The sequence below is a fragment of the Oncorhynchus keta genome, chromosome 35 (assembly GCF_023373465.1).
Source record: "Oncorhynchus keta strain PuntledgeMale-10-30-2019 chromosome 35, Oket_V2, whole genome shotgun sequence".
Lineage (NCBI taxonomy): Eukaryota > Metazoa > Chordata > Actinopteri > Salmoniformes > Salmonidae > Oncorhynchus > Oncorhynchus keta.
Genome location: NC_068455.1, coordinates 31,840,912 through 31,853,679, shown reverse-complemented (window position 1 = coordinate 31,853,679; position 12,768 = coordinate 31,840,912). Strand labels below are relative to the sequence as shown.

At 44.8% G+C, this 12,768-nt stretch overlaps 1 protein-coding gene across 11 annotated transcripts in view; it reads left to right on the top strand.

The window, feature by feature from the left end:
- The window catches only part of LOC118369092 (ryanodine receptor 3-like), a 168,235-nt gene that overhangs the window by 128,944 nt on the left and 26,523 nt on the right, over positions 1 to 12,768 (top strand). For all 11 annotated transcript variants that reach the window (XM_052496885.1, XM_052496883.1, XM_052496880.1 and 8 more), the window contains 23 exons: positions 2,090 to 2,198; positions 2,372 to 2,492; positions 3,154 to 3,323; positions 4,135 to 4,355; positions 4,490 to 4,580; positions 5,117 to 5,257; positions 6,011 to 6,174; positions 6,412 to 6,490; positions 6,857 to 6,946; positions 7,093 to 7,239; positions 7,353 to 7,415; positions 7,529 to 7,604; positions 7,721 to 7,844; positions 7,976 to 8,091; positions 8,210 to 8,277; positions 8,383 to 8,504; positions 8,676 to 8,725; positions 8,819 to 8,879; positions 9,773 to 10,011; positions 10,134 to 10,215; positions 10,308 to 10,438; positions 10,546 to 10,866; positions 11,106 to 11,346. In XM_052496885.1, coding sequence (XP_052352845.1) covers positions 2,090 to 2,198; positions 2,372 to 2,492; positions 3,154 to 3,323; positions 4,135 to 4,355; positions 4,490 to 4,580; positions 5,117 to 5,257; positions 6,011 to 6,174; positions 6,412 to 6,490; positions 6,857 to 6,946; positions 7,093 to 7,239; positions 7,353 to 7,415; positions 7,529 to 7,604; positions 7,721 to 7,844; positions 7,976 to 8,091; positions 8,210 to 8,277; positions 8,383 to 8,504; positions 8,676 to 8,725; positions 8,819 to 8,879; positions 9,773 to 10,011; positions 10,134 to 10,215; positions 10,308 to 10,438; positions 10,546 to 10,866; positions 11,106 to 11,346 — 3,027 coding nt within the window. The remainder of the gene's footprint in view (positions 1 to 2,089; positions 2,199 to 2,371; positions 2,493 to 3,153; positions 3,324 to 4,134; positions 4,356 to 4,489; positions 4,581 to 5,116; positions 5,258 to 6,010; positions 6,175 to 6,411; positions 6,491 to 6,856; positions 6,947 to 7,092; positions 7,240 to 7,352; positions 7,416 to 7,528; positions 7,605 to 7,720; positions 7,845 to 7,975; positions 8,092 to 8,209; positions 8,278 to 8,382; positions 8,505 to 8,675; positions 8,726 to 8,818; positions 8,880 to 9,772; positions 10,012 to 10,133; positions 10,216 to 10,307; positions 10,439 to 10,545; positions 10,867 to 11,105; positions 11,347 to 12,768) is intronic.

The window sequence follows — 12,768 nt, the reverse complement described above, 5'->3', positions numbered from 1 at the left end:
TGCTTACACATGTCTAATGATTAACCCCATGTTGATATATGTTCAGTTATGTTCCCCACTTCTGAGAAAACAATATAGATACTGGAAAATCCCCATGATGTTATGGATTTCTCCTACTCTCCAACTCATCCCAAACCATCTGAATTGGGTTGAGGTTGGATGATTGTGGAGGACAGGTCATCAGATGCAGCACTCCATCACTCTCCTTCTTGGTCAAATAGCCCTTACTCTGCCTGGAAGTGTGTCATAGTCCTGTTGAAAAACAAAATAATAGTCTCACTAAGTGCAAACCAGATGGAATGGAGTATCGCTGCAGAATGCTGTAGTAACCTTGCTGGTTAAGTGTGCCTTAATTTCTCAATAAATAACTGACAGTGTAACCAGCAAAGCACCCCCACACCATCACATTTCCTCCTCCATGCTTCATGGTGGGAAATACACATGCTGAGATCATCCATTCACCAACTCTGCGTCTCACAAAGACACAGCGGCTGGAACCAAAAATACTCATCAGACCAATGGACAGATTTACACCGGTCTAATCTCCATTGCTTGTGTTTCTTGGCCCAAGCAAGTCTCTTATTATTATTGGTGTCCTTTAGTAGTGATTTCTTTGCAGCAATTTGACCATGGAAGCCTGATTCACTCAGTCTCCTCTGAACGGTTGATGTTGAGATGTGTCTGTTACTTGAACTCTGTAAAGCATTTATTTGGGCTGTAATTTCAGAGGCTGGTAAACTCTAAGGAACTTATCCTCTGCAGCAGAGGTAATTCTGGGTCTTCCTTTCCTGTTGGCGGTCCTCATGAGAGCCAGTTTCATCATAGCACCCGATGTTTCTTGCGACTGCACTTGAAGAAACTTTAAAAGTTCTTGATATTTTCCACATTGACTGACCTTCATGTCTTAAAGTAATGGTGAACTGTCTCTTTGCTTATTTGAGCTGTTCTTCCCATACTATGGACTTGGTCTTATAACAAATAGGGCTATCTTCTGTATACCACCGCTACTTTGTCACAACACAACTGATTGGCTCAAACGCATTAAGTAGGATTCGACAAATTCACTTTTAAGAAGGCACACCTGTTAATTTAAATGTATTCCAGATGACTACCTCATGAACATGGTTGAGAGAACACTTTTTTGGTTACCAAATTGTTTCATAGTGTTGATGTCTTCACTATTTTATTTTATGATGTAGAAAATAGTACAAATAAAGAAAAACCCTTGAATGAGTATGTGTGTCCAAACTTTTGACTGGTACTGTACATTCTGTTATCTATCTACTATCTTGTTCAGGTGTGTTTGCCGCTACTAGGGTAGCCTAGTGGTTAGAGCGTTGGACTAGTAACCGGAAGGTTGCAAGTTCAAATCCCTGAGCTGACAAGGTACAAATCTGTCGTTCTGCCCCTGAACAGGCAGTTAACCCACTGTTCCCAGGCCATGACTTGCCTAGTTAAATAAAGGTTAAATAAAAAATAAAACACCTGGTCTTAAAGAGTGCTTGTTTCCTTTGAAATGGGTTCTGTTTAAATAGACTAAAATGAACAGCTTTGTTTGCATGGGTAAAAAATGTATGTCATGCTATCTCACATGTTTGAATCTAACTGACACCATGCCACAATAAAAAATACATGTGATAGCATGATTCATTTGTCCTATCTGTGCTTGGAATTCCAAACAGTTAACCTACGCCAGAAGTGTTATTAAACATCTTAATGAAACATGTTCTCATTTAATTACCTTCGAATAGCCTACAATTTTCATTCTCAGAAAATAACAAAACCTCCCAGGAAAACGTTCAGGGAACCATAGTAAAGCGTTCTCAGAACCTCCCTGCAACCTAAAAATGTATGTTCCCAGCGTTTAAAAAAAGTTTAATTTTACCAGTCAGGAAACGTTTGGCTTTGTTCCCAGAACCATTGGGAAACCAAAAACATAGGTTCCTAAAACTCCAAGGAACCAAATGTGCTAGCTGGATAGAGCTAATAGTACATAGCGAAGTAAACCCTGTAAGATCCTCATCAGTTAGTTAAGATAACAAGACCCATCAGACCTTCTCACTCCCCCTTGTGTGTTTGTTGTGGGCAGGTCTGCTGAGGATGATGAGGAGGAAGAGGTGGTTCACATGGGAAATGCCATCATGTCCTTCTACTCTGCCCTCATCGACCTATTGGGACGCTGTGCCCCAGAGATGCACGTGAGTTTAGCTGATGGTCCCATCACAGATCATATGAACCCTCACCTACTCTGAGTTCATTTGCATTCGAAACATCTCAGCATCTGTTCACTCTGACTCACTTGGATAAGTAAAGGTTGAATGAATGTATGTTCTCCACCAATAGGACTAATGCCTCTCTCGTCCTCCCTCAGTTGATTAACAAGGGGAAAGGGGAGGCCCTGCGTATCCGTGCCATCCTGCGCTCCCTAGTGCCCACTGAAGACCTGGTGGGCATCATCAGCGTAACCCTCAAGATGCCTGTCATTCACAAAGGTAGAGGACTGCCCAATAAAATTGGTTGAGTTATTCATAATAAAGTAGGAAACCCAATGGTGGTGCTGAAGTGCTGTTGATCCCAGCTCACAGTGCATGTCTGTCTACCTCCCACAGCTTTGAGTAAGCCTGCTCTGCTCTCCTCATCTCCCTCTCATTTCTGTTCTGTTACTGTGTATTCTTCTCTATTGATTGCTCTACACATGCAAGGCAACGCTCTGATCTTAAGACGCTGCTAGCTAGCACCGTCACACAACGAGAGCTGTCGGCTGGCCAACAACCTTACTGGCCACACACACTGGTTGAACCAACGTTGATTCCATGGTATTTCAATGAAATGACGTTGAACCAATGTGGAATAGATGTTGAATTTACATCTATGCCCAGTGGGAACTGAATCACTCAGCGGTGTCTCCCTCCCCAGAAACCCTGCAGTGCTGCTAATGAATACATATGGCTTTCTTCAACAGAAGAGACTTGATGTAATGTATGGGTAGCTCTCCAGCTGTGTTAATACTGCAAGAAAGACATGTAGAACACAAGTCATATTTACACAGAGACCCAACACCTCCATATTCTTATTTTGTTTTCCTCCTTTGTGTATCTCACCATTGTTTTATATCCTATTTTCACTTTCTCCACCTCTCTATCTCCACCACAGACGGCACTGTGACAGAGCCTGATATGGCGGCCAGTTTCTGCCCGGACCACAAGGCCCCCATGGTGCTATTCCTGGACCGGGTCTATGGTATCGAGGACCAAAGCTTCCTACTTCACCTGCTGGAAGTGGGCTTCTTGCCAGACCTGCGAGCCTCTGCTTCTCTGGACACGGTAGGTGGTGGGCTCACCCTCAGCTGAGAGGTGGGAGACCATATTTGGCAAAGGCATCAAGTTGTTTGTTTTGCCATCTAGTTCTTTGTTTACCAGACAAGTGGGTTGAGGTATTCAAGGATGTGGGAGTTGAGTGGAGTGGATGCTGTGTATTTAAGGGCTTGTGTGTGAGAGGGAGTTGGTGTATTTAAAACTGATTGTTTAAAAAGTCTGGTGTGTGTGTGGGCTGACTGGAGTATTCGTAGAGGTTGACCCTGGTGATTGCCTGGGCAGGCAGGCGGTGAGACAAGGGCTGGAATATCCCTGGCTCTGCTTGTTTTTGATCTTTTTCTGAGACAACCTTCCACCCCAGCCCCAGCACAGTGTTAATGTGATAAAGTACAAGAACAGCCCCTGAGCCACCAGCCGCCCCACTCCTATACAGACACGCAGCACATTGATCCACACTAGGAAGCGCTAATGATCAACTACCCACGTAATCCAGCAGTTAGCAAATAAAAGTCTGCTTGATTCCCATGCAGCAAGATGCTAAGCATCTTCCAGGCCTGGTATTAGAGAGTTAGACTCTGTAGATATGACTAGCCCTAGGAGGACACAGACTTTGCTCCGCTGTTTTAATTCCTCATCAGCAATTCCCTAAGGACAAATGTGCAGATTTAGCCTCACACTTGGCTTCTATTTGCAGTAGTTGAAAGTCTTATCTGTGAGCATACCTAATGATAGTGATTGTGGAACAGTTGAAGTTGTGCTTAGGTGGTGAGATGACTGCTAGATGACAGGTCTATTGTGCCCTCTGACCCCTCCACTGTAGGAGGTACTCAGCACCACAGAGACAGCTCTGGCCATGAACAGGTACATTGGCTCTGCCATGCTTCCCCTGCTCACCCGCTGTGCCCCCCACTTCGCTGGCACAGAGCACTACGCCACGCTAATCGACTCCACGCTACACACCATCTACAGGCTGTCCAAGGGCCGCTCGCTCACCAAGGCCCAGAGAGATGCTATCGAGGAGTGTCTGCTGGCTGTCTGCAGGTAAGGTGTTCCACTATGTACTTTAGGAAGCAATAAGCTCACTGTGTGGCCATAGAAGCCAAACAGAAGCAGTATTATTCTGGATGATGTCTCTCTGATCTCCTGTTCCCTCCCTGGTCCTCCTCTGCCTGCAGGTACCTCCGCCCCTCCATGCTGCAGCAGCTCCTGCGCCGCCTGGTCTTTGACGTGCCCTTGCTGACAGAGTACTGCAAGATGCCTCTCAGGGTATGTGTCCTCTCCATCCCTCTACCTCTCTCTTCGTCTGCCCACCTGCCCCCCCCGCTCTGTCTCTCACTTCGTCTCTCTCTCCTATTAACGATATTGTTCCCAGCATTAAGCAGATGTTGGCAGTTGTGCTGTTTTTAATACAACAGCTGAGCATCGGAGAGCAGAGAGCAGCCTGGAAGAATTGAACCGTGTTGACTTCACTGCTCCTCTCTGTCAGAGTTTTCCCTCCAGAGAGACTGTAGTAATAATAGCAGCCTGCCTGTGGAAGACTGGACACATTTGATTCTGCCTCCACTCACATGGGGCACTTGTCTGTTTTTATGCCGAGCTAGTAAGAACTAATTCAGCATGACGTATCATCAGCTTGAGATTCTACGTGGGATGTTTGGCTCGGTGCCAGGGTGTTGTGTGTCGGTATGCCAGTTGCTAAGGTGTCTGTTTGCCAGTCCTTCAGTGTAGCTCACAGCAGAGTGTACATACATCCTCCCACTAAGTCTGATGGACTGACCTTTGACCCTGTGTGTCCGCCACAGCTCTTGACCAACCACTACGAGCAGAGCTGGAAGTACTACTGTCTGCCATCAGGCTGGGGCAGCTACGGCATGGCCTCAGACGAGGAACTGCTCCTCACAAAGAAGATCTTCTGGGGTGTCTTGGATTCGCTCTCACAGAGGGTAAGCGAGGTCACCTCTAACACAGCACCCAGGAGAACGTCAGGTCTCCAACAGGGCTCCTAGTTAAGCCTTCAAAGGCTGATAATGAGACAATCAAGCTAGGGCTGTACTGAGCTTTGATCATCAAGCCAATAGGTCATAACCTTCAGTAATCTTGTACCACGTTTCTGACAGTGAGCATTGGTATACGATTGAATTTTCTCTGTAAGAAAGTGTCTCATTGCCTTTCCTTTTCCTTTTGCATTTACATTTTTCAAATCAAAGTAGATGTTGAATATGAACATTCATTTCATGATGGTCCTCTTTTTGATGTAATTGTCTGGACATGTGTGCACATCTTGGAGTGCACACATGAAAATGAAGCTGGTGAGAGAGAGCCCAGGCTGAGAACATCATCAATCTCTGTATCTGCTCTCTGTATTTCTACATTTTTTATTTAACCTTTATTTAACTAGGCAAGTCAGTTAAGAACAAATTCGGCCTACCCCGGCCAAACCCGGATGACGCTGGGCCAATTGTGTGCCGCTCTATGGGACTCCAATCACAGCCAGATATGATACAATCTGGATTCAAACCAGGGACTGTAGTGACACCTATTGCACGGAGATGCAGTGCCTTAGACCACTGCGCCACTAAAAGCATCTTTTGTATCCTCTAGCCATTCCTGCAGTCTCTAGTCACTAGATTAGCCTTATTGAGATCTCAGTGGAGCTTTCTTTGATAGTTAACTAATCACACACTGTCTCCCAGCAGAAGTACGATGCAGATCTCTTTAAGATGGCCATGCCCTGTCTGAGTGCCATATCTGGGGCTTTACCGCCTGACTACATAGACTCCACCATCAGCACCACCCTGGAGAAGCCTGCGTCTGTGGACGCTCAGGGCAACTTCGACCCCAAACCCATCAGCACAGCCAAGTGAGTGGCCATCAGAAACTAGTGGCTAGGGTGACTGTCCGAGCAAATTAAGGACAATTTAATTAAAGCGATACTACTCTGACTTGTAATCGAATAGCTTTTTATAGGAGCCACTTATGCACACAATGATTTTATATACTTTGACTCTGCATTTGCATATGCTTTATTCCAGTATGTATTATTTTGGATGCTCCAGATTTATACCTGCAGTGAGTAATTTTTACTCTGTTTTTACAGCATATCTCTTCCAGAGAAACTGGAAAATGTTGCCAACAAATATGCTGAGCATTCCCATGACAAATGGTCAGCAGAGAAGGTAGGCCAAAGATGAGATCCCCTGCCAGGGTAACGTGTATTTGATGCTGCAAAATGACACCAGGAATCAATTCTTTATTGCAGGGCATAAAGATTAAGAATAAAATGCTTTGGCACTGTATTTTATAAATGCTTTTCAGTACGCTCTTGGAAGAAATACTATGATGCTTATTTCAGGGTTGCTCACTCTATTTGTTTTTATTTGGGTTGAAGAACTAGCTGATAAAATGTAATATCAGCTCTGTAGAAGGGTCATACTTACATTTACATTTACATTTAAGTCATTTAGCAGACGCTCTTATCCAGAGCGACTTACAAATTGGTGCATACACCTTATGACATCCAGATACTTGTCTCTGCACTTCAGGTGATGTTGGGATGGAAGTACGGAGACTGTATAGATGAGAAGGCCAAGACTCACCCTCAGCTCAGGACCTACAAAGGCCTTACAGAGAAGGTGTAGTTCATTGCAGCATTACACAGCATAGGGTTTGAATTTGAAATACAGCATGCACTAATGTGAGCACTAGTGACCTAACTGATTGTTAACTCTTGGTGTGTGTATCCGTGTCTGTGTGCTGTGTTAACTCCTGTGGTCCTCAGGAGAAGGAGATCCACAGGTTGCCGGTGAGGGAGACTCTGAAGAGCATGCTGGCTATGGGCTGGAACATTGACAGGACCAAGGATGGAGAGACCATGTCCCTACGGGAGAGTGAGAAGATGCGGAAGATCTCCCAGTCCTCCTCTCAGGTACTCAGTCTGATGGCCCGCTCCTCCTAGTGCTGTATATACCAGGACTGCTGAGTCGGATGTTCAATGTTTCTTTCGACTTCTAACTCGTTTTTCATGTTGTATTTTGGCAGGGTAACGGTTTCAACCCAACACCAATAGACACCAGCAATGTGGTTCTGTCTAGAGAGTTACAGGTGAGTGAACCTCACAGTTGTTAATTTGTAGCTGTTAATAACGCTTTTGTTTATGACTAGGCTGTGGATATGTTATTTAATTAACAGATGTTCTCTTTGCTCTTTGGATCAAGGGCATGATGGAGGTCGTGGCTGAGAATTATCACAACATCTGGGCTAAGAAGAAAAAGAATGACCTTGGAATTAGAGGTGATTCTATAATACTCTTCAATCACTGTGAGATGGAGGAGCCAGAGGAATGTAGTCAGAGTAAATGTGAGATTTATTGGTTGTCTTTGTTTCAGTGTTGTTATTTGTGGTTCCAGGTGGGGCAACTCACCCTCTGCTAGTGCCCTATGACACCTTGACTGCCAAAGAGAAGGCCCGGGACAAAGAGAAGGCCCAGGGCCTGTTCCGCTTCCTACAGATCAACGGCTATGCTATCACCAGGTTAGTGAGTGCGTGTGTGGGTGCATGTGTGGGTGTGAAAACTAACGACACCTTCAGTCAAGACCGAAGACATTGATGTGCGTTGGTGTGACAGAATTACACTTCATCATTCCCTTCCTTCTGTGTTGTAGAGGTCTGAAGGACATGGAGCAGGACTCTTCCTCCATGGAGAAGAGGTTTGCCTACAAGTTCCTCAAGAAGCTCCTCAAGTATGTGAACTCAGCCCAGGAGTTCATTGCCCACCTTGGTAAGAGCCTCTGCTTAACGTTCATATCCATGCCTTTGAATGCTCCTCTACCTTTTCTCTGTTATGGACCATGCTGCCTCAGTCTTCTCTTTATTGACCTTTGACCTTGCCATTTCAGAGGCCATGGCTACCAGTGGTAAGACAGACAAGTCCCCTCATGAGCAAGAAATCAAGTTTTTCGCCAAAGTGAGAATATTGTGAATCTGTGAAACAAATGAACATTTAAATGCAGTAGATGAGATTGCACAAAGATTGTCACACATCTCCTAAATTGTTTTTTTTTGCCTTAAGGTGCTCCTCCCTCTGATAGACCAGTACTTCAAGAACCACTGTCTCTACTTCCTGTCTTCTCCCAGTAAGAACCTGAGCAGCAGCGGCTATGCATCTAATAAGGAGAAGGAGATGGTCACCAGGTCGGTACACTACCATCTCACCACCCTGCAGCGAGTTATACTTTCTCACTACCTGTGTATGCTACTTACCTACTCTTCTCTTTACTCCCTTCATCTTGTCATCTTTTCCTCCTCTTACCCTTTACTTTAACCTCCCTGCTTTCGTTCTTTCTCTCGTTCTCTTTTTTCCAGCCTGTTCTGTAAACTGGCAGCTCTTGTCAGACACAGGATTTCCCTCTTCGGTAAGGAGCTGATTCGGCGCTTTTTAAAATTGCTTTCATGAATGACTTAGTGTGTGATATGTGTGCACATCGCTGTACTGTGCTCTCCTGTAGGGAGTGACTCCACCACCATGGTGAGCTGTCTCCACATCCTGGCCCACACACTGGACACCAGGTGGGTGGAGCTCAGTCCTATAGTCCTATGTCACAATATACGTCCACAGAGTTTGAAATTTGTTCAAAGGTTTGTAAGAGATCTGTTACGTAGCAATTTTACAGCACATGTCATTGGAAAAGAGGCCACCTCATGTCTAACCTATACAACATTACTTACATTACACCATGTTTATTCTCACCAGTTTGTGTTATTCATGCCATCTTGGAATAATTGACATTAAGAGAAAAAACTCCCACTGGTATTTATACAAGTACACTTAGCATGCATAGACAGCATGTACTGTAGCTAGCTCTGGGCTCTTAGTGTTCTTCAGAACCAATGTGTGGTTTCAGGCAACAGTTCTAAAAACTGAGGTTAAAATAGCAATGCATTAAACATGATGTTGATACTGAGGATGTAGTTATGGTACTGTGCCTGCCCATAGGCTTTGTCTTTCACCTCCCTCCCTTTGGGAGATTCAACACAGAATCAAAAAAACATTACGACAAGTCACAATATACTTAACAAAATATTGACTAATCTAATCTGCTTAATGTATCAAACAGTTTTTTTTTTTTTGGGGGGGGGGGTAATATTTCTGCACATACCTACACTGACAACCTTCCCTTGAATCTAGATATTTACATAATTTACTGTATAAATCATGCACTGTAAATATTCAAGGTCAGATGGGAGCTCAAATCACAGTCCCTTGGGAGCTCTCTGTAGGCTCTTCTCTACGAAAATGAAGCTGTCCTTTGGGAACTCTTCAATCATACGGAAATAATTGTTCTCAAAAATGATAACATTAATATCCCACATGGGGACATTATGTGGTTATTGTGTGCAAAAATGGCAACAATGACAGACTACACACTCCTCCATCATTATTAACCCCTTCCCTCCGACAGGACGGTGATGAAGTCTGGCTCAGAGCTGGTGAAGGCGGGGTTAAGGACGTTCTTCGAGAACGCAGCGGAGGACCTGGAGAAGACCTTTGAGAACCTGAAGTTGGGGAAGTTCACCCACTCCCGCTCACAGATGAAGGGCGTGTCCCAGAACATTAACTACACCACGGTGGCACTACTGCCCATCCTCACTGCCCTGTTTGAACACATCACCCAGCACCACTTTGGAGTGGACCTGCTCTGTGAGTGACCACAGCAAGACCTATAGCTGTAGGAGATGGGAGGAGTGGAGCACTGCGTTTTAAATCATGTCGCTGACGCTGTGCATATCAATGTAAGCACGCTTTCTGCTTTGTGTTTTCAGTGGACGATGTCCAAGTGTCATGCTATCGTATCCTGACCAGCCTGTATGCACTCGGGACTGGAAAAAACATCTATGTGGAAAGGTAGTATTATTTACATAATGATATGAGAATGCTATCACATCATAGATAGTATAAAGCTGTGATCTGTGTCTGTCTCTTCTTCTCCCCTGCAGGCAGCTGCCGGCCCTGGGGGAGTGTCTGGCCACCCTGGCAGGCGCCATGCCTGTGGCCTTCCTGGAGCCACTGCTCAACAAACACAACCCCTGCTCTGTGTTCAACACCAAGACTGCCCGCGAACGCGCCAGTGAGTTCCACACTATTACGATGCTGTAAACCCTAACACTGCATTAAATGGTTGTTTGCTTATCATTTGTGTTGTGTTGTGGTTATGTTTGTGTTGTGTTTGTGTAGTCCTAGGCATGCCAGACGCGGTGGAGGAGATGTGTCCGGAGATGCCTCGTCTAGACGTCCTGATGAAGGACATCAACGACATGTCTGAGTCTGGGGCGCGCTACACAGAGATGCCCCACGTTATCGAGGTGGTGCTGCCCATGCTGTGTAACTACCTGTCCTACTGGTGGGAGAAGGGCCCAGAGAACCAGGCGTCTCCGCACAGTATGTTTTCCACCACCGTCACCTCAGAACACCTCAGCCTCATCCTGGGAAACATCCTGAAGATCCTCAACAGCAACCTGGGCATCGACGAGGCCTCCTGGATGAAGAGGATCGCAGGTTAGTTGGGTTGCATTACTGTGTGGGAGTGTACAGCAGTCGGTCACAGTGGGTTGGAGCTTTAGGAAACATACTGCTTTTGAGGGAAAACCTATTTGCATATTTGTATACAGTACTGATCAGATGACAAAAGATTGTCTTTTGCATTCCTAGCAAGAGTGCTTTTGTATTGTTTTATTTTTAATTTCTAAGAAAAATAACTGACAATGTGTTTGTCACTAATACTTCTGTGGGTGCAGTGTATGCCCAGCCCATCATCAGTAAGGCCAGGGCTGTTCTGTTGAAGAGTCACTTCCTGCCTACGCTGGAGAAGCTGAAGAAGAAGACCGTGAAGGTGGTGACGGAGGAGGAGCTACTGAAGGCTGACAGTAAGGGAGACACCCAGGAGGCTGAGCTCCTCATCCTGGATGAGTTCGCTGTGCTCTGCAGAGACCTCTACGCCTTCTACCCGATGCTCATCCATTACGTTGACAATAACAGGTGAGCCTGCTAATTGAGTTGTTTTACAGTGGAGTGAAATGAGATGATGTGGTTGTGTTTCATCAGTACCCTAGGACCTATTGTAATTCAAGACTACACTGGTTTGGGGGCAAGGCTGTGGAGCAGAGGATATTATATGGATTTTTGTTAATCTCTTATAATGTATTATATACATATTCAGTACCAGTCAAAAGTTTGGACACACCTACTCATTCAAGAGTTTCTTTATTTTTACTATTGTCTACATTGTAGAATAATAGTGAAGACATCAAAACTATGAAATGATACATATGGAATCATGTAGTAACCAAAAATGTGTTTTAAAAAATCTAAATAGATTTGAGATTCTTCAAAGTAGCCACCCTTTGCCTTGATGACAGCTTTGCACACACTTGGCATTCTCTCAACCAGCTTCATGAGGTAGTCACCTGGAATGTATTTAAATTAACAGGTGTGCCTTTTTTTAAAGTTAATTTGGGCAATTTCTTTATTTCGTAATGCATTTGAGCCAATCAGTTGTGTTGTGACAAGGTAGGGGTGGTGTACAGAAGATAGCCCTATTTGGTAAAAGATCACATCCATATTATGGCAAGAACATCTCAAATAAGCAACGAGAAACGACAGTCCATCATTACTTTAAGACATGACTGTCAGTCAATCCGGAACATTTCAAGAACTTTCAAGTGCAGTTGCAAAAACCATCAAGCGCTATGATGAAACTGGCTCTCATGAGGACTGCCACAGGAAAGGAAGACCCAGAGTTACCTCTGCTGCAAAGGATATGTTCATTAGAGTTACCAGCTTCAGAAATTGCAGTCCAAATAAATGCTTCAGAGTTCAAGTAACAGACACATCTCAACATCAACTGTTCAGAGGAGACCTGCGTGAATCAGGCCTTCATGGTCGAATTGCTGCAAAGAAACCACAACACAACCACATCACAACACCAATGAACAGATGATCTCTGCATGTGTGGTTCCCACGGTGAAGCATTGAAGAGGTGTGATGGTGTGGGGGTGCTTTGCTGTTGACACCATCAGTGATTTATTTAGAGTTCAAGGCACACTTAACCAGCATGGCTACTACAGCATTCTGCAGCGATACGCCATCCCATCAGGTTTGCGCTTAGTGGGACTCATTTGTTTTTTTAACAGGACAATGATCCAACGCCTCCAGGAAGGAGAGTGATTGAGTACTGCATCAGATGACCTGGTCTCCACAATCACCTGAACTCAACCCAATTGAGATGGTTTGGAATGAGTTAGGCCGCAGAGTGAAGGAAAAGCAGCCAACAAGTGTTAAGCATATGTGGGAACTCCTTCAAGACTGTTGGAAATGCATTCCAGGTGAAGCTGGTTGAGAGAATGCCAAGTGTGTGCAAAGCTGTCATCAAGGCAAACGGTGGCTACTTTGAAGAATCTC